At 40.7% G+C, this 20,783-nt stretch overlaps 1 protein-coding gene across 1 annotated transcript; it reads left to right on the top strand.

Annotated features, from left to right (window-relative positions):
* Positions 1-3,215: 3,215 nt before the first annotated feature.
* On the top strand, positions 3,216-20,401 carry snx27a (sorting nexin 27a). The gene is made up of 13 exons (XM_050034216.1): positions 3,216-3,645; positions 7,165-7,390; positions 7,712-7,904; positions 8,314-8,378; positions 9,162-9,266; positions 9,596-9,674; positions 9,971-10,134; positions 11,729-11,818; positions 12,507-12,656; positions 13,834-13,962; positions 15,000-15,059; positions 15,227-15,275; positions 16,297-20,401. The coding sequence occupies exons 1-13, from the start codon at positions 3,329-3,331 to the stop codon at positions 16,365-16,367; spliced, it is 1,698 nt and encodes a 565-aa protein (XP_049890173.1). The 5' UTR covers positions 3,216-3,328; the 3' UTR covers positions 16,368-20,401.
* Positions 20,402-20,783: the final 382 nt, after the last annotated feature.

Here is a 20,783-nt window from a genome sequence, read left to right on the forward strand (position 1 = left end):
TGTTGCATGAATCCTACATCAGAGGTGTGAAACATTCGTAGAAACGGCCGGCCCAAGGGTCAAATCTGGCCCACTGGATTACTTTGCACACCTAATACAGATGCACTTGTTAAGGCAACAGTGAGTAGCCTACTTCATGTGAAATGCTGCTTATGAAGTATTTAGTTTTGTATGTTTAGTAATGCAACAGAAACTCTTCCACCCTGACCAGAATACAGCTCTCTGAATTCAAATAAACACAAGAAGTTTGTGCTCTAGAGAAAGGATCAGCACTCATAAACAATGAGTACTTATTGTGGTCATTTCTAAAGATATTAAACATCAATTGGCATGTTCAGTACAAAAGAATTTGTATTAGATTTTTTATCCCTAAAGCAGTATTTGTGGAACCCTGTTTTTTAGGCACTAGCAAAACATTTGATTTGTAAATTGATGGTAAAGCAGGGGATAGCTTGACCTGCTTTCTTAGTAGCTCGAGATCATATTGGGGCTGTATGTGGCCCATGAACTAAAACAAGTTTGCTGTCTTAAAGATGTAGAGCACATTGATCAAAGACTACTATTTAAAGCGAGACTATGTAACTATCGGAAGAAGAAAAAAAACGGACTCTTCCTCTTACACATACAAAAATAAAACTTAAAAACTGAATTCACTTTGCCATTTTTCTGTTACAACCTTACTTAGTCTGGTATGACCAGTAGCTTGCTGTGGCTTATGACAGCTAATGTTAGCAAACCTTAGATCATTGGCTCCTAGCTGGGGGTCCCAACCTCCACTAGGGGACGCCAAAGCTTTACAGGGCGGTGTGAGGCCTTCTTCATTGTAAGGGGTGTAAGAAAACATCTTTATAAATGTATACAGTGGGCCTGTGTCTCAGGCTTTCATGCACTTGTGTAAGGAAAACTAAATGAAATTGTTATTTTCAAAGCGTAGATTATTATTCAAGATATAACCTTTAAAAAAAAATCACAGGATAAGGGCAGGGTAAAGACCACAGCACAAGCTACATTCACAGAGCCTTCACTCTCTCCTAAACAGCCTTGTCCTGCATTAGAAAATGACACAGCTAAAACAACCAAGGCGCTAATAAAACAATGGCAAAGCAGCAAGGAGAAGAAGACACTTAATTTAGCCAAAAAGAAGCCTATTAGGTGTGTATGATTTAAAAAAAAAAAAAAAAAAAACGTAATACAGATAATTGATTGAAAAGTTGCTAAAAAAAATCTCTTGTCTTTACACAAACTTCCTGCAACTGTTACATTCACTATGCGGGTTAATTGTAGTTTAATAGCTGTTCTGTGCTGTGATTGTTATGCACGGAATATAATATGAAATATCCACACAATATGTCACTTAGTCAGGGGTCGTCACTTTACTTAATGATAGAAAAGGCGTTCCTTAAGGAAAAAGTTTGAGAACAACTGCTTAAGATGTCACATGTTATTATATAAGTTAACGTTATGACTACTTCTCTACTATCTCTGCTGTTATTATGTTACATTTCTGCATTCTACCATTATTTTGTAGTTGTAGCTTGTGGCCACAGTGCGTGATGTTCAAGTTACACAGTCTTGCTTTACCTTGGTCTCACTTTAACTAAGATTTTTGGATGGCTTAATATTATTGTTTTGTTATTTAAGGGCTCTTCTGTGCAAAATTAGGGTTATACATGTAGAACAGACAATAAGTGATCAAAACAAATATGTGTCGGGACAGCACAGCAGCTCAGTGGTTGGCCCTTTCACCATACTGGATGTGGGTTCAAACCTGACCTGGCAGCCCGGGGCTTTTCTTCATGGAGGTTTGCATGATTTCCTGTGAGTGCACCAGTTCCCTTGCACACTCTAAAGACCTGCAGGTAAGGGGAACTGTAAATTCTAAATTGTCTTAGGTGTGAGATAATATAAAAAGTGGAAACTCTCCAGCTATATATGGATTACCACATGCGATAATGCTTGTAAGCAGCATGTCAGGTGAAAAAACCCCAATGACCTCAGACAAGTGTTAAAGAGAATCAAAGCATGTTCTAGTACACGCTTGCTGTAAAGGAGATGGGCCCGTTTCTGTATGGTTTCCAAATAGACTAAGCCACAATAGAGATAGATCATCAGATTACCAACCACAAAGACACTCTACATTACCACAGAGACACAAGACCACAAACAGATGCAAAGGAACTGCAAAGAGACACAAAACAATTACAAAAACCAGCAGAATAACCACAAAATGATGACAAAGAGACAAAACAACCAAAAAAATAAACAAAAAATACCTTAAAAACAACACAGAACCACAATCAGATGCACAATGACTTAAGAAAGGCAAAACAGCCACAAAGTCTGTGTCTTGCTTCTGTATAGGATAAGTGGTGGGGCCTTTTGCATTTCTGCACCCAACAGGGGCCCTTGTCTCATAATCTGCACATGAAGATAGGGTATAGTAAAATTTTAATTATAATATATTGAAATATATGTAAATACAATTAAATCAATACATATTTTTAACCACATTGTTACAGTAACAAATATTTAAGGAACTGTTTGTTACAAATTAGGGTGTAGTGGGTGGTGCAAAAAGGGACAGGTATGTCAAATATTTTTTAAGCACTGGGGAAGGACTTTTTAAAAAAAAAAAAAAAAATTGGCTTAGGGGTGGGGCACACAAATTTAAATGGTTGTATTTTCTAGAAACTGTAAAAACCAAAATCCTTTTTGGATTTTCAAATCGGTGATGGTCTTTGGATACATCATGTGCAAAAAACAACAAACAAACAATTTAATCAAAATCACTTTGTTCTATGTCTTATTTAAATAATAATAGTTAAACTGCTTGCACGAACTAACCAGCATGCACAAGAGTAAAAAACCGAGGCTTTTCTGTTGCATGATTTTGTCCTCAGTTTTTAAAAATCAAAGGGTACAAAATCCAGCAACTAATTTATGTTGGAGGGAGGGTGATACTTTTCGCCAAGTCACTTGGTGAGGCTCAAGGAAGGGTCAACACACACACACAAAAAAATAAATAAATAAAAGGAAATCACACCCAGCCACCCTCCGCCCCTGATAAGTAAATAACAGTCCCTAATGTAACGCCAAAGTGATGAGTAACTTTGTTTTTAAAATATGAGATAGTAAACTAGCCCAGACTTTCGGTGACGCCTCCGGGAGGTCACGTTGTGTGGCCGTGTCTCGTGACGCTACCGAGGGGCGGGTTATCAACAACAGAGTCGGTCTGTGGGGCTAACGTTACTGTGGGGCAGAGCTCGAGTGTTGTTTTGAATTTACGATAAGACCCCGACTGGAAGGGGGGCCAAGGCCTGTGGATAAGATGGCGAATGTAGGAGACGATGAAACTCGGTCCGCGCTCCCTTCGGCATCCCGTAACGGTCCGGTTGTCGGTTCGTCTGCGGGCACCGCGGGCCAGAACGCGGCTAGCGTTATGGTAACGTCAGGTCCGCGGATGGTGAGGATCGTCAAGTCGGAGTCCGGCTATGGTTTCAATGTTCGCGGTCAAGTTAGCGAAGGAGGACAGCTTCGGAGCATCAACGGGGAACTGTACGCTCCTCTTCAGCATGTCAGCGCTGTTTTACCCGGAGGTGCGGCAGACCGAGCCGGGATAGCAAAGGGTGACAGGATCCTGGAAGTGTAAGTCAGCTTCTGTCCGTACAGTATAGCCCGTTAGTTAGCAATAAGGCTAGCTACCCAGTTTAGCCCGTGTTGATCCAATTTGAAGCATGTGTTAACATTAGCTGTCTTAAAGGCATAATGCTACGTCACCCGTCTGTTTTGACAACAAAAGTAGTTAGCTCTCTACCTAGCCAACTAGTTATTTGTACACTTTGAGGGTTTACGTATATAACTAAACATTTGGTGATGTAGCTTCACCAAGCTAACGCTAGTGAGTTAACTAGTAAGCTAACCAGCTTACATAAGTTGGACTACAGGCTGTGCATGTTGATTAGCTTTAGCTCACGAGCGAGCCAGGTAGCTAACGTCTTGTTTAGCTAGCCCTTTGCGACGTGACTGCTTTAACGTGGCTGTAAAGACGTAAATTAAATGACAGTCTCGTTTACATTTATTGTCATACGCATAAAAGCAGAGTTGTGTATTTTGACCCTGCTCGAAGACAGTGGACGGAAGTGTTGTCGCTAAAATTCTGCATCACACCGTGTGAGTGTGTGCGCGTCTTGTTTAGTAGGCTGCTTGACAGTTTGTCCTCCACACCAGGCATGTTGTTTACATGGGACGGTTGTAGGTGCTGTCAATTGTGTCTGTTCATATATGTAGCTTACTTGATTCGCTTTGATATACAGCACATGGGTGACGTTTGTCTTCAGGGCCTCTGTTCGTTTTATTCAGGAACACAATTTTCCCCCTAACATTAACCAAGAAATCCCTTTCTGACAGGAAGCTCTGGAGGCAAACTTCTCCTAGCAGCTGACAGTATACATGACTTGAGCCTGGACACTTTGAAGAAGTTGATTTTGTTTTGTCAAACACATTCTGTTGTCCCAGGAAAAGTCAGGGGCATATTAGCTTTCTCTAGAGGCATATGTGTACAGTTTTAAGAGTCATCTCCAGTTCATATTCGCAGACAGGTAGATCTGTAATAAAGCAAGTCTCGATAAGTATATTCCCATGGTTGTAAGACTTGGCCTTAATACAGGGTAAATACTGGAAACTGTAAAATGAATTACATGTTCATAGCAAATAATTATGTACAGTCACTATAGTTATATATGTTTCTTAGAAATCCCTGTGTATGTGTGGCCAAGCATATGCTTCAACTTCAGGATACGAGCAGTGAAAACAAGTTTGGTATTATTGTGACTTGACTATAGCTAAACTTAGAAAAAGGGAGAAGAGAAACTGTAAACAAGGAACACTGGTTTACTTCTGCTTGCTGAGGCATCAGAAAGGTTTCACCCAACCTGTGTTTTCTCCATTTTAACTGCTAAGTCTCTCTCCAGTCATGTGACAGCACCAGCATGCATCATGTGACTTATTAACCAGCTTGACCATTTTGCAAAAACTCATAGGAATCATCTGGGTCAAGTATGTCATATGTCAGCATTTTACTTCATAGGTTTATGAACAAGGAAAGGGAACAATGCTGCTTCACTGGTGATAACCAGTTGACCTGTGGTATTTCTTGACTGACTGTTGACTGCTGTCTGAGCATAGTTTGTGCAGAACATCAGAGTTTTCCAAGAAAAAATTAACTTGCTGTGCTCTTGCATACGTTTTAGGGCAGCAATTGCGATTATTTTAACAAATACTGCAATTGCAAGATGGGTGACCATTTTAGTGGGAATGGACATTTTTGCATTTCATTTTCACTGAAAATAATAGAAAATGATAATGATGTGTTTTTTGCTAGGGCCTGTACCAAACAAGAATATGATTTGTAAGCTGGGACATCTCAGTAGCACCACAGTACTTCATTTATAATAGTATGTTGTGACACATCAGAAAATTGCAGTTCCTGAGGTTTGGATGTTGCACTTGACCATATTGTGATTTTGATAGTATTCAAATTAATTGTGCAGCCCTAATATGGGCAGGAGGTCTGGAGGTTTAATAAGGCTTAGTGGTTGGTTATAAGTGGATTAATTGCTTGTTAATGAACAATTATTGATTCCACAATGACATCAAAACATATTCACTACACATTCACTTAGTCTAGTTCACATTCTACCAGCCGTCTTTGCTAGAGCTGAGACACCTTTCTGGCATGGCTCTGCTTCTGTTTTGCCTAATAAGAGGATGATGCGATTAGATTAGTGTTGAGATTAAAACTTCTCCTTTTATCTCCATCTTTTTGGTCACCTTCTGCTCCCAGTTTTGCTGTCCAGTTAAACAACTCTCTCTTTGCCTATAATAAGGAAGCATTCCCTCTCCCATTCTTAACTTGATTTTCCACTACCCTCTCATTGTCTGTCTGACTTTTTCCCTCTTTGATCCATGATGCTATATAGAGACATGGCGTATATTGAACAGACCTATGCTTGCACTCTTGCTTGCTCGCTCCTCTCCTGTGTCTGTCCCGCTGTTTCTCATAGGAAGATTAGCAGAGACACCTGATGCTTGTGCCATCTGGCCTCAGCAAAGCCAAGAGGGGAGGTGTCTCACGGCACCAAAGGAAAGGGAGACATTAGAGCTGACCTGGTTACTCAGCACCAACATTGTGTTCATCAACGGAGGACAAAATGCGCTGACCTTACCACATACCATAATAGGAAAAAGAACAGGATGCTTATTTGCAGCATTAGTAAAACATTATATAATTATGATGTGCAGATCTGAGACGAGTGTGGCGTTATTGTTATATTTAGGGATGCAATACTGACCTTATTAAGTGGATCGATTAATCTTTGTAACAACAAATAGTGTCTTTATGAGAGTCATTATAAAAATGCATTGTTACACTATTCATTGCATTCATTCAGTTACAGCTGGCAGACAACTTTTAGTGGATGAGAGGAGGATGGTTGAATTAGATAAAGCCGTCAAAGAATACAGACGACAGTAACAGTAGACCACGTTGCCATCCAGAGTTAAAATATTTTAATTTGTTTGCCGTCCTCTGTGACTAAATTTTCAACAGGATGTTACGTGGCTCCCTCACACAAGAAGAAAACATGGTCGATCAGGACAGTTACTGGATATTACGAGATTTATTTTATTTAATATATTCTTCTCTGTGCTTTGTAAACATTACGACATCCCCACTGCTACATACTGTCATGCATGTTTTACTTAAGCGTCCTGTCATTCATTCAGACTGTTTGCTTTTCCCATGCTGTCCAAAAGCTGTTTTCCATCTGCTGTCAACCGTCTGCATGATTCCATTTGAACGCAGCATCAGCCTTTAGTGCCGCAGCTATTTGTGGCCTCATGTTGACTACCTCACATAAAAGTAATTCCTTTACAGATTTTAACTGTGGGAGAGGTATTGAGATCGGTATCAGGAGAGAAATAGTTGGATAGGTACATTCCTAATTATTAGTTTCACCAGAGATGCATTTTGAAATAATTTAATAACAGTCACAGTTTGTCTGTTGTATTTAGAGAGTTGAATCATCTGCATTTAAAACTCTTGGCTGACTTCCTTTCTCTCTTTCCCCCCCATCTTCCTCCACCTTTCTCTTGCTTTCCCTCCAGTAATGGGGTGAGCGTGGAAGGTGCCACCCATAAGCAGGTGGTGGACCTGATCCGTGCAGGGGAGAAGGAGCTGGTTCTGGCTGTGCTGTCTGTTCCAGCTCAGGAGGCTGATGGATTGGAGGGAGGGGAAGATGTCCAACCCAACTATGATTACAGTGACAAGCAGGCAGTGCCCATTTCCATTCCAACATACAAACATGTAGAGCAGCACTCGGAGAGGTTTGTGGTGAGTACTAATCTGACACATCACCTCACTCTTTCCTTTCTTGTAGCTGCGCCTCAAAATGTCTTTTTTTTTTTTTTCCTATGGCGGTATTTTAAAACCTGTAATTCTTGATTGTACACTTTAAGTACATTAAAGTAATTGATATCAACCTGATGTATATGCTTGACAATTGAGAAACTCTGCAGTGCATTAAAAAATCTCTGCATCCGAGCTTTTCCTTTATGTTTATTTTTATTATTGTTATTTTTTCTGTCTTTATTTTATTTTTTTCCCTACTCTAATGCACTACGGTCTGTCCTGTCATCATCTCAATGACCATAGGTGTACAACGTGTACATGTCAGGTAGACAGATGTGCTCAAAGCGCTACCGGGAGTTTGCCATCCTTCACCAGAACCTAAAGAGGGAGTTTTCCAACTTCAACTTCCCGAAGCTTCCCGGTAAATGGCCCTTCTCCCTGTCTGAACAGCAGCTGGACGCTCGGCGTAGAGGCCTGGAGGAGTATCTCGAGCGAGGTAGGCTGATATGGAAAGGTCACTGCCGTATAAAGCCTATTGTGTGTTGGTTTTCAACATGGGCAAAAACAGAAGGTTTTCCTGTTACCAGTCTGCATGTTGTTTTAAAGAATTACAGCTCCATTTTCAAAGGCTGACATTCAAGTATGACGAGCTATTTAGACCCATCAAAATCCGTAATAGCCATACAAATGAGAAAAAGGAATAATTTAATATGTACATGCCAAAAATTAAAAATCGTTAGGATAGAAAATAGGCCAAGCACTGGCTGTGATCAATTCTCCACCATGCACAGAAATATTGTAAATCCGAACACAGGTTGCAGACAAAGTGACATTTAGCTGTCCTTTGTTTATTTGATTAACTTTGATCTTCCCCTCTTTCTCTCTCTGCTTCTATTTGTCTCTAGTTTGCTCTGTGCGGGTGATTGGAGAGAGTGACATCATGCAGGAGTTTCTGTCTGAATCAGATGAGGTATGGATTTCGTTTATTATCTTTCTGATATGGACTACACTGGATTTTGGATGTAGCCATTTCTGTGTAAATGTTTTGATTCTGAACTTGTTGTAGTTGTAGGTTTGGGTTTTTGGTTGCACAAGATGTACAACTTTTGTCTTGTAAGCCAGGGAATCTGCACAGCATCACAGTACTTTGTTTATTATACCATGCTTTCTAAAATTCAGTGTTTCATTTGTACTTTTCTAAAAGATTGCGTGGTTAGAGATTTGTGTATCTGATATCCCGTATCTGATTTTGAGCCTATCTAGAGGATTTCTAAACTGATAATGAAATTATGAATATAGCTATTCAACATCCTTTAGTTTTGGATGTAAAAAAAGTAGGCTTTCATCAGCAGATATGGCATTTGGGTTTAATTGCTTCAAAGTAGCTGTCTGTCCATGATGTCCGCCAGCATGGAGTTTGGGAGAGCCAAAACAATTAAACCATTAATTGTATTGCTTTTCTAGTGTTTTGAGGAATGACAGCATCAGGGGACAAACACAGTAACACTGACTTCATCCAGCTCGTAAAGAAACACAAATAGGAGTGTTACTGTCCGACTTCTAACACACAAAAAGTTCTGTTTTAGTAATATCTTGTTTGTTTCTGTTATTTATAACCCAGAAATAATTATAAATAATTCAAAACACACATATGCACGCACAGTGAAACAACCAGGCACATACCTGTTTGTTAATCCACACGAGTTAATGCAGCTCCACAGCTGTTCTCATCATGTGTTGCTCCGCTGTGCAGAACTACAATGGAGTGACAGATGTAGAACTGCGGATAGCTCTGCCAGACAAGACCACCATCTCTGTCAGAGTCCGCAAGAACAGCACCACAGACCAGGTGTACCAGGTAAGAACACAAGGCATCCACAATTTCCCCCCGGGATCAATAAAGTGTGTCTGATTCTGATCTGCTGCAATGATGCCATCATACACTTATGACGTAAAGTTTATTGGACTATTTTTTTTGACATCTCAGTCAGGCTTTGCATTCAGTTCTAAGTCAGAATTAGGACACTGAGAAATGCTAAATCAAATGATGTCTCCAGGCAAAAACTCCATAGGTGTGGAACGTATGAAGGGGAATTCATTTTATGAAAGATACACTTACGTGGTGCAATAGAAATTGTCAAACAGTGTTTTTCTTACATAACTGACTCTGTATTGCTCTTCCTGTAGGCATTAGTGATGAAGGTTGGAATGGACAGTATTATGGCGAGCTACTTTGCCCTTTTTGAAGTCATCAACCACTCGTTTGGTGAGTACTGATGGTCATTAGTGTTTCACAGGGAAATCATGGTTCCCATGTGTTTAATTTAAAGGCGCTCTGAATTATGTCTTCATCACATGGCCACTCCTTTTTCTAAATAAAGCCCCGTATCATCGTCCCACTGGTGAGTATAGTTCATAGGGCCTAGGGATGTGCAGTCCTGGACAGCAAGGACAGGTAATTTAGCACAGACTAGAATTAATTATTTTCTAATGACTAAACATACCCCCTCGTCTTCTCATCCCCCTCCACATCCCTGTCCTTCTCTCTGTTGTTTGTTGCAGTGCGGAAGCTGGCGCCTAATGAGTTTCCCCACAAGCTTTATGTGCAGAATTACACGTCGGCAGTGCCGGGGACTTGCTTGGCGCTCCGCAAATGGTTGTTCAGCTTCCAGGAGGAGGAGTTGCTGAGAGACAACCCGCTGGCACTGCACTATTGCTTTCACCAGGTAATAACAATAATTGAATCCCACTTGCCATGGGTTTAAGGGAACTCAGCACAAAATGTGGTCCTCTGGGTTTTTTTTTTTACTTCAAGAGTTTATATACTCCTCCCTGAGCTGAAACTGTTGAAACATGTTGGAGGCTTCAGCATTTTTGGTCATGGATAATTTCTGCCATAATGGAAGAAATTGACTTAATTACTCTACTCTGTTACTCCTAACTACTGATACTAGTCTCAGAATCGTTCAGTTCCCCGTCTGGTTAATTATTCCTACAGTTAAAAAAAATCCCCTTTACACAGACAGTCAATGCATCTCTGTTATTTTATCCTTTTCAAGACATTAAACACAACATGATTATATAGTATCTCAAGACTGCCAAACTAAACGCTAAACATGCTTTTACAAACAAGCAAAATCTGGCTTAGTGGTTCCCAAGGCTCATACAGAAGTAGAGGGGCTTTGTGGGCGTGTACCCCCACAGCGCTCAGGTGAGTTGGGGACTTATCAAGCAGAGACACAGCACCAAAAAAATGCTGCACCTGTTATTTTGCCTCATTGCCCCTCTGTGTTCTACATTCAACAATGAATAAGTATTATCTTTTTTTTTTTTTTTTTTTTCAGTTTTCTAAAACTGTGTCATCTTTGCATTTAAGAAGCAACATTTTACCTAATAATAGCCTAACAGTGAAGCATATTTATAGACCAAATCTCAATGTTTGTTTTCAGTAACTTCCACGGAGAAAACTCCCGTGTCACGTACATGAAATGGAACAGTGCTGAGCAAACACTGCCTTAATTGGTCATTTTTTAGCCACCTATAAAAAGCACACCTAAAAAAATCTGTCAGTTTAAGTGTAAACTATATTTTTAGAATATTTTCACAGCTTTACCTTTCCATCAGACATCTCCTGATAATTTAGAAGGATGAATTATGTAATTTGCAAAAATATAAACAAACAAAAAGTGTTGCTAATACTGCGTATTGCATTGTTGAGCCAACTTAATCACTGCAGGAGGAATTCCCTCCACTGTGACAGCTCCACAGAGAACCATGATAATCTACAAGCTAGCAAAACTTTAACCACAATTTTGAAGTTTGAAGTGTGGACTGGAAAAATAATCCTCTAATGCAAATGCACTAAAAATAACCATAGCAGCAGCAGCAGCCTACAGGCTGTCCGCTGACCAATAAAGGTCACTCCCTGAAGCATTTTAGGCATGTTAGGTTCAGCAGTGACCCGTTACAACATTTTCCACCACTAAAGTCATCAAAACAATGAGCTTCATCTTGCTCTAGAGGTCTGTAAAGCTGAAGGGAGCTTCAGATTCCAATGATAATTCCATGCAGGTTCATCACGATGAGTAACCTGTCTCACAATGTCATTTGATACGTTGTTATCACAGTGATATGGATTGTAGCCACTTTAAAATGCACACAAGAGGTTATTGTTGTCATTGGTTACTTGAGGCAGGTTATCTTCTTGCTAAATGTTTTTAATGGATAATCATTTTTGTGCAGTGACCTCAAATAATAAATGGTGTTGTATCTCTTCCTACCACCCCAACCCTCCATCCACCCCACCCCCTGTCTGTCCAGGCATTGGAAGATGTGAAGAAGGGATTCATAAAAACAGAGGACAAATCCTACCAGCTGCAGAAGCTGGCAGAGCAGCGCAAGATGGCCACGGTCAGTCCCACAGACCACTCTTTGTTCGGGGAGGGGATTGGGATGACTACACTTTTTGCTTGCTGACCAGAGCCATCACCAAAATGTTACCAAATAGAAATGGACAGAAAAGTCAGAAACCCTTTCACACCTCAGAAGGCAGCCCTCTGTGGCGTGAACAGAGATAAAGCCACCGAGTTAATATTGATGCTTGTTGAACATTAAATGGAAGTGGCATGTGTGAGTGAGAGGGCTTCTCTGTGTAAATTTAGACTACATTGACAGCTATGCAGCCACCCAGCACAACATTTCTAAGTGTAAGGCTGTGTATGATATAAAAAATGTTCATGCAAACAAGAACATGTGCTTCATCGGGATCAAGGACTAAAAAGAACCAGGCGGAGTACCAGAAGTATTTAGTTACCATGCACCCTTATTTGTATCTCAAAAAAGCCTTTATTTGTATGAAAGAGATGTAGGGATATTGCAATGTAGTGGAATATAAGTAGTGATTATTACTGATAGGTATGCATCTTGCAACCAAAACAATTTTGTCCAGATTCTGAGTCAAAGTGAACATAACTGCAAACCTTCTTCTGTTACAAAATGAAAAGTTACACTTGTAAGTTAACAGATTTATTTAGATTGCCATAATCTGGTTACTCACAGTGTTGGTGACTGATATGTGTGTTCTGTAATACTGTGTTAGTACCTGAGTTTGTTGCGAACATGCGAGGGCTACAATGAGGTGGTGTTCCCCCACTGCTCCTGTGACTCGAGGAGGAAGGGACATGTCATCACAGCTATCAGCATCCATCACTTCAAGCTGCACGCTTGTACCGAGGACGGCACACTGGAGGTGAGTGTTTGTCTTTCCTAGTTTTCAGTTCTTAAAGCTCCACAGTGGTTGCCAGTAAGCCACAGAATTGAATTTAAGGTTCGTTTTTTTATTTATAAAGCTCTATATGGAGTTGGCCGTAAATACATAAGTGCTTTTAAAACCCAGTGTCTTATTATCGTTACATTATTTTTACAATTTTAAATCTTGTAAGTTATTTTTGCTATTTTTTTACGCATGTGTCTTGTTTTTTATTCAGATTGTATCATTTTAACTAGACTTGCACCGATTAATCGGCAGTGCTTGGAATTGGGCCGATTTTCACGTCATCGTCCATGACCTGCGACCGGCCGGTCACTCTAAAATATGCCGATTTAAAACGCCGGTCGAATTCCTGCCGCGCCGCATGATTGACATCGTGTAACATCAGCAGTGCACACACACGCTCATGTGCAACTCACGGCTTGGGCGATGTGAGGAAGTGAAACATGGGCGGCTTCTCACCTTAATCATTCAGGCACACACATCAAAAGAGAGAAGGAGAAAGTGTTCTCACTGTTGCACTGTGCCGCTTGAAACTGATGAGGCACGTGTCTGCGTGCCAAAGAATGTGCACCTTTTTTCTAGTTGTTGAAACGAGAATGTCCATAACACTGCACTTTGTAGATGTGAAGACCTGTGTGAATTTTTCATTATATTTGAGCAAAAAGGAATGGAAAATGTTTCTTAACCTGTGTCACTGTTTTTGTTTGTTTGTTTGAGATGATTATCGAAAAGTTGGTTGTATCTTGGTTAAAATGTTCTAATAAAGGAAAGATAGAAAATATTGCAATATCATGTGTGCTGCAAAGTGGTTCGAAAAAAATGAAATCGGAATTGGCCAAAATCGGAATCGGCCGTCCAAACACTCTGCAAATCTGAAATCGGGATCGGCCCAAAAAATTGTAATCGGTGCAAGTCTAATTTTAACTTCAAATTGTGTTGTTTTAACTTTGAATTGTTCTTTTGTACTGTGTTTTAACTTGTTTGTCCGGTACCTTGAACCTACCTTTGTGTACGAAGTGTGCTTTATAAAAGAATTGCCTTGTCTTGCCTACTTTGATTTTTAAAAAAGTGTAAAAAATAAATAATTGTTAAGCTAAACACTTTTATGCCTATGTATACACGGGGCTTACCTACTGTAAACTCTCTCCCTCAGAACCAGGTGATAGCTTTTGAGTGGGGGGAAATGCAGCGTTGGGACACTGATGAGGAGGGGATGGCTTTCTGCTTTGAATACGCCAGAGGAGAAAAGAAACCTCGCTGGGTCAAGATCTTCACTCCATATGTGAGTGTGCACACAACTACACGTCTGTTTGACTGCACTGTGCAGGTTCTCTATTGTGTTAATGTATTTATTCACTAATGTCTGTGGAATTAGCAGCTTTGGGGTGACAAATGTTGTGATATTTTTAGTGGAACGATAGATAGATAGATAGATAGATAGATAGATAAATAGATAGATAGATATGATTTAAAGCTCAAGCAGGCAGTTTAATTTTGCCGTCACTTGGCAAAAAAGTTCATCATAAACTTCAAGCATGTTGTAATTCAAGTGGTCTGATAGAGCAGTAGCCTTCTGTACCTCCTCTTGGCTCTGTTTTCAGGCTTTAGAAAATCTAGTCCATGATGGGAGACTTGGCAATCACAGGTAATTTCAGAGAAAGCACCTGTCAGTCTTGTTGTGCTGCTCATGAACTGCACTCAAACTGTCAAACTAGGCAGCACTGATCAAATATCAACCAAGATTCTGTTGCTGCATTGCCTATTTCTCACCTCAAGTGTTTTTAGAAACATATATTAGTGTACTGTTAAGCTGTGAAATGAGAAAGTGAGCAAAGCACCATCCATGGGCCGGACCAACTTTGTCATCTTACAGCTAAACAGTACACTAAAATGTGTTTCTAAAAGCATTTGAGGTAAGAAATAGGCATTGCAATATCTTGATTCATATTTGATCAGTGCTGCCTAGTCTGACAGTTAACGAGCAGTGATTGACATGATTGACAGCTGCGTTAGAGAGATTCCTCAGCTCTGATTGGCTGGGATTCTTGCAAATGCCACCAGGAGCACAATGAGAAGACAGAGGAGGATTTCTTTTTTTCCACAGATGATCTGCCTCATGTACAACTGTTAAGATAAAGTGACATCTATAAAAAGCTTTGTCATTTTTGCTAAAAGGAAGTTATGTACTGTAGCTTTGAAAGTCATCCCAGTTTCCTTCACATGTAATAATATGAAGCAGTGGTAAAAAGCAAAAACTTTGCGCTGTAACTTGTGCTGTATTGGAGGGCTGAATATCAATTCTGTTTGCTTTTCTCCCAGTTTAACTACATGCATGAGTGCTTTGAGCGGGTCTTTTGTGAGCTGAAGTGGAGGAAACAGGTAAGGACAACTCCTTTCCTATTTCATTGTGGGAAGTACACGACTCTGTGCCAAGTTCTAAATTCTAACCGTGGCTTATTTGTACATTTTTCTTTACAAATACAATAAAACCCCGTAGATGTTTTCCTCAGGCTGTTGCTTACAATTATTGATTTCTGTGCTGTCAGGTGGAGGAAGAAACATCTGACAAAGACAACAAAAACTGCAGTAACAATGGTAAGCAGCAAGCTTTTTTAATTGTTTTTATCCTAACTACAAAGTGATAACATTGTCACAGTTGATTTAACAAAGCACCAACACTGAAGGGTAAGAGGCTAGATTTTATCTAGGGCACATTATGAAGAAATGTGTATTCAGATGAGGTCCTGAGTGGTGCTTTGAATGACAGCACCCATCAAGCACCATGAATTATGCAAAAAAATCTGACAAAAACTAAAAGGGCAAGGGCAGGGAGAGGATTTCAAGTATGCTGTCTTTTATTACAGGCAAAAATATACACTATGTGAACGTTTTACTAGTTCATAAGTAACTTCAGTTCAGTGACATTAAATTACAACCGGCCCTAAAAGGGTGCTTTCAGATACGCTTGTGTTGTTTTATTATCTCTCTTGTGCAGCTTCTATTGCATTAAAAGGAACTGAACAAAGTCGAGGGGAAAGTACAAAGCAGAGTAAAGGCTGCATTTTAAAGACAGTTTGCCAGAGTTTCACAGTGTATTTAAGTAAGAAGAGAGTAAATTCTCCTCTGGCGAGCACCGTAAGAAGACATATACTTGTGTATTTGTGACACATTGACAAAGGTATTCAGAACAGACAGATGTATAGACATGTGACTCGCTATCAGGGCCATCTCCAAGAGAACCACACGAGAAGGAAGTCGAAACTATTTGTCCCATGTGAGGCAGCACAAGACAAGCTATACAAGTATTTGGACAAGCAGCTGCAAGGCATGAAGATAAGTGAGCAAGTTACAAGAACAGAGACAGATACTTTGTAGCTAAGGACTGAGAAGGCTGAGGACATCCAGATATTGAGCGAGGGCTTCAACATTCAGCACACACAGACTTATAATCACTCAGCACAGTGAAAGTTCAGCAAGGTTGGTGATGCTGTTGCTCAGACGCTGACTGACTGATCTGTGTTGTGTTGTGGCAGCATTTTCGTAAGTCACATGGCATGCAGGAAAGAAAAAGCCTGTCATTCAGAGTTGTTCCCTGAACCGTCTCTCTGTGTTCCAGAGTATCTGCCTCCTCTGGAGACACAGCAGAAGGGATGGCGCCACCTAGGGGGAGAGATTGCAACTTCCTAAAATCATATTTCATCCCTCGAACTAGAACTGGTCCACTCGCATCATCACAGCCACCCCAGAGAGCGCCCATCGACAAACACAGAACTGAGTGACAGACTGAGGCGATCCATGTCCCTGAAAACAAACGGGAAGTGACCGAATTGGGAAACTGGAATAGCCACACTTAACCGACCCCAGGGATGCACACAGCAAGAAGAGCAATGAAGGAAGATAAACAAAAGCCAACTCTCATGTCATTTACTAGATCTCCATAGCGTGTCTGTTGTTTTCCTCCATACATCTGCCCTGTGATGTGAGGCTGGACACAAGCAAATTCTCGCCACTGGTTGAGATGTGACACATACATTCAGTGTGTGACCGATCAGGGTCAATGCAGCGCCGCCGCAAAGGGGGCTTCTCAATGAATCGCCACTTGATGAGGAGGCTGCAAGAGGGATAGGATTGTCCAACACTATCTGCTCGACCCCAACCCTTCAGCGTGGCCCTCGTCTGCTGAGCTGAGCTGAGCTGATAGAGATGAAATGGAAAGATACATAATAATGGGGTTTTCACTTCTTAACAGAAAGCAAAACCACACTTTATACTGATGATAGACATTAACACAAAATGCTGTTTTCTATCTGTAAGGTCAGAGGTATTCTGTCTGTGTCAGAAAACGTAGGCGACACAAATGTAACAACTGAAGATGGATATGTTCATAATTGTGTATGTTTAACAATCTTCTGATAAAATATAGATTAATATAAGAGCTATAATAATTTGTTTCTTGATCTAATACGACAAAACACTAACTGAATTGCATTCGAGCTGCTCTAACCAAACTCAATTTTTCACCTTGTCCTCTGGTGTAACCCACACGACTTCAAAACGGCGTCTGTTGGCAGCCTGCCTATAATGTCTGTGTATTTATCCCCCTCACAAGTGTGTATTGTGATTTAGGAAGATGCATTCTCATCTTCAGCTCTGTGCGAGGATGATCTCTTGATCAAAAGGTTGACGGGCCAAATGTTTTCAAAATGGCATGTGCTCTAACCGACAGATTGTGACTATAAAGACAGGACAAGTGTCGTCTGTCGAGCTGCAGCTTTTCGAACAGGCAGCAGAGGGCAGCAGAGTGTAAGACAGGTTTATTTGCAGGCTTTGAGCAGGAATAGAAATCTTCTCAGAGCTTCTTAAAGAGTGATCCCTCGGGCTCTGTAACTCACCCAAAAGTATCACTCCTCTGCAGTTTGTCCATTAACCACATCAGGAGGACAGATGGTGTGTGTATGTGTGTGTTGCAGAGAGAGTAGATGGTGCGTAAAGTTGTGTGACTGCAACTGCAGCCGTCAGCATACATGGCAATGCAGGCAGCTGTCTGCCTCTTGCTCCGTCTAAACTGGTACAGTATTAGTTATGTGTGTACGCACATGACATATGATCACGTGACAGTTTTACATTTTACACAGGTTTTTTGTGTTTAGAGCACACAGAGATAATTGTTTTTTCTTTTTTCTCTTTGTTGATGCAAACAGTTTTGTCTCACTCTAAGTGTATAGAAAGGTTTCCATGCTGACGGAAAATATTTCTGAATGGAGACAGCGTGCGCAAATGTATTGATTCCACCTGAATGCGACAGAGTGTTGCTTATCCCACTAATGGATAGTAATTTATCTCGGCTGATTCATGACTGACTCATTCTTGAGCTTCACTCGCTGTCTGGCAGTGACCAAAAACCTGAAACTGTGAGTGATGTTGGTGGGGTTTTTTGTTCACACTGACTTTAGAGCACAAATTCAAGTCCCACTTGAGTTAAAAGATTTTTTTTTACAGTAGAGAATAGCTTTGGGGTCAATTAAATGTTTAATTCATGCCTAGGTTTAGTCATAATTTGCTTTCAGTCAGTTACCTTGGAGCATGCTTGCTTGCGTGTGTGTGTGTGTGTGTGTGTGTCCTCTATGTTTATCATTGACATTGCTGATAAGCTTTTAGGCTCTGATTGGATGTGTCTGATGAGCTGTCGGTGTGAGAGCCAGCAAATGAAGATGGGGTTTTGTATCGGTACGACAGCAGAGACACCAGACAGATGGAGACAAATGGTAGGCGTCTCCTATTGTCTAACACTCACAGCCGCTCGAATGCTTTTTCAGTATCAAACACACACACACACACACACACACACATCCCTGTCTCCCTGCTACTCTGTCTCAACAGTTTAACAAAACTGTGTAACATTACAAAATATTTCATTTGTCATGCAGTTGTTATACAACAGCCTATAGCAATACATACCTGTGTTTTGCACACACATCAAAGGTAGCTGAATTGTGAGAGAAACTGCAATGTGCAGATTGCTGGATGGTCATTTTGACAGCCAGAGTAATAGCCAATTTAGAGATGGATGACATAAGAATTGGAGCTGTTCAACCATGATGATGTTTTTCTCTCTTTATAAGATGTAGAGGGAGAGGCAGATAGAGGTGGTGTGACTGTGTGTGTTGGCCTCTCTGTCCTCCGCTCTTACTCTCTCCAGGTTGGTCTCCCATCATCACAGGGGGATGTGGTTGCCGTGGCAGCACCACGTTGGCTCAACACGCTCAGTGCAGCCTCTGTTCCTTTTATTCCTGTCAGCCAACTGACTCACTCCTCCCAATAATGTATTCAAAGCAGTGTTTTGGGGTTTTTTTGTGTTTGATGTTTGTTCTCTGTCCCCGTGGCTCATGCTGCTGTGAATAGGCTTTTAGAAAGCTGCTGTTTTTCTATATCTGTGTTTTGGTTCGTCTCGTCTGTGCCAGGTGCCATCTTCCACTCGGTCACAGGCAGGTGCGCATACTGTCAGTTGTCGTCCGTTTCTGCCATCAGTTGAGATAAATGTCATTGTAACAGTGTTTAGGTGAAAGCAGAGGGATGACAGGAATGTTGAGAAGCACATCTATCTATGGTCGGCCTGTGTTTGTTCGTCAGTGTACGCTGTGCTGTGGGGCACCTGTGTTTGTGTGTGTGATGCTGGCGACTTTGGCTTGTAAGTGAATGATTATTTACAGAAAGAGGATTAAATTTCACGGCGGACTGAACAGATAACAGAATGTTGGCTGGTGCCGCAAACACGGTGGCAGTAGAATAAAACATGAACTTGTCTGTGTGTGGACTGCGTGTGAGGCTCAGAAAGTTTGTGTTCATCACAATCGCCCCTGAAGTGCTCATCTGAATGATGCTGTTGCTATAGTAACACATCAGTGTTTGGAAGCTAAATCAGCACTGATTCAGGTCATTCAGTGGCAGGGGCAAGATCTTTTCTGTTTGTTCCAATTCTACGGCATTTCAGGCTCAGAGTCCAGTATTCAAAGTGGCATTTACGACACTGTTGGTTCATACAGAGCTGCTACGTTTGTCTCATCGTCAGCGTTTTTGTGTAGACTTGATGTTCGTCAACCTCTGGAACACACACCCAGCACAGAGGGCACTAGCTGCTGGCTTTCCCATTTCAGCTGATGGTTCGTTCCTACCTTAACTAACATGAGGGGTGGATTTAAGTGCAGTTTTAAAAAAGTGTTAGCCTTTGTGTAATTAATTTCTGCTTTTCCATAGGCAGTGACATGAATTAAAAGCCTAAGCCTTGTTTGTCTGTCTACAGCATAACCTGTAAATAGTTGTTTTAAAAAGAAAAGAGAATATCTCTTGGACAAAATGCACTCTTGTTTCTCCAACTCAAAACTTTTATTTATTTAAGCAGATATTATAAAGATTGGGGGAATGAAAGTGTACAATGCTAGAGCCAGCGGTGATCATTGATTTTGTGCGTGGGGAACGGCTGTACGGAGGATTAGCTAACTACACAATTAAACAAGCTGTTAAAAAGAGAAGCAGTGTCTAAAAACATTAACACCTGATACAGAACTAGGCTACAAAATGGAGCGTTTTATATCTAAAAAGAAAAAAGAAAAAACATGAAGGTTTACTAACCAATATAAGAAAAAGAAAAAAGGTTTGAAAATGTTGTGTAGAGTAATAAATTGTAACAATATTTTAAATAAAGTTATATATTGGGAACAAAAGCTGTCGGTCTGAGCTTATTTACTCTCTCCAGGACATAACATGAAGAACATGGTTGCAGTAATGTGAATGAGCTTCCAGGAGTCTTTTACCAGCTGTTAAATGATAAAGCGCTCAGGTTGTGGTTATCAATGTATGGATTCTCTTCCTCGCCCATGGGAACTGGCCAATGTCAAGACTGTCTTCCTATAAAGACATGAAGCAATAAAGCAACAGCAGTGCTCATCTGGGACCAATTAACTCCCTGAAGGGAAAAAGACGAGAGCACTTGATAAGCCTTTAATGTCTTTAAATTTGGATTGGTCAAAAATGTGACAGCCGCGCTGAACAAATTGCTTTTAATGAGTGTTTCTTTTGTGAGCTGCCAAGCAAGGTGATGGCAGA

This window comes from Epinephelus moara, chromosome 22 (genome assembly GCF_006386435.1).
Source record: "Epinephelus moara isolate mb chromosome 22, YSFRI_EMoa_1.0, whole genome shotgun sequence".
NCBI classification, from domain to species: domain Eukaryota; kingdom Metazoa; phylum Chordata; class Actinopteri; order Perciformes; family Serranidae; genus Epinephelus; species Epinephelus moara.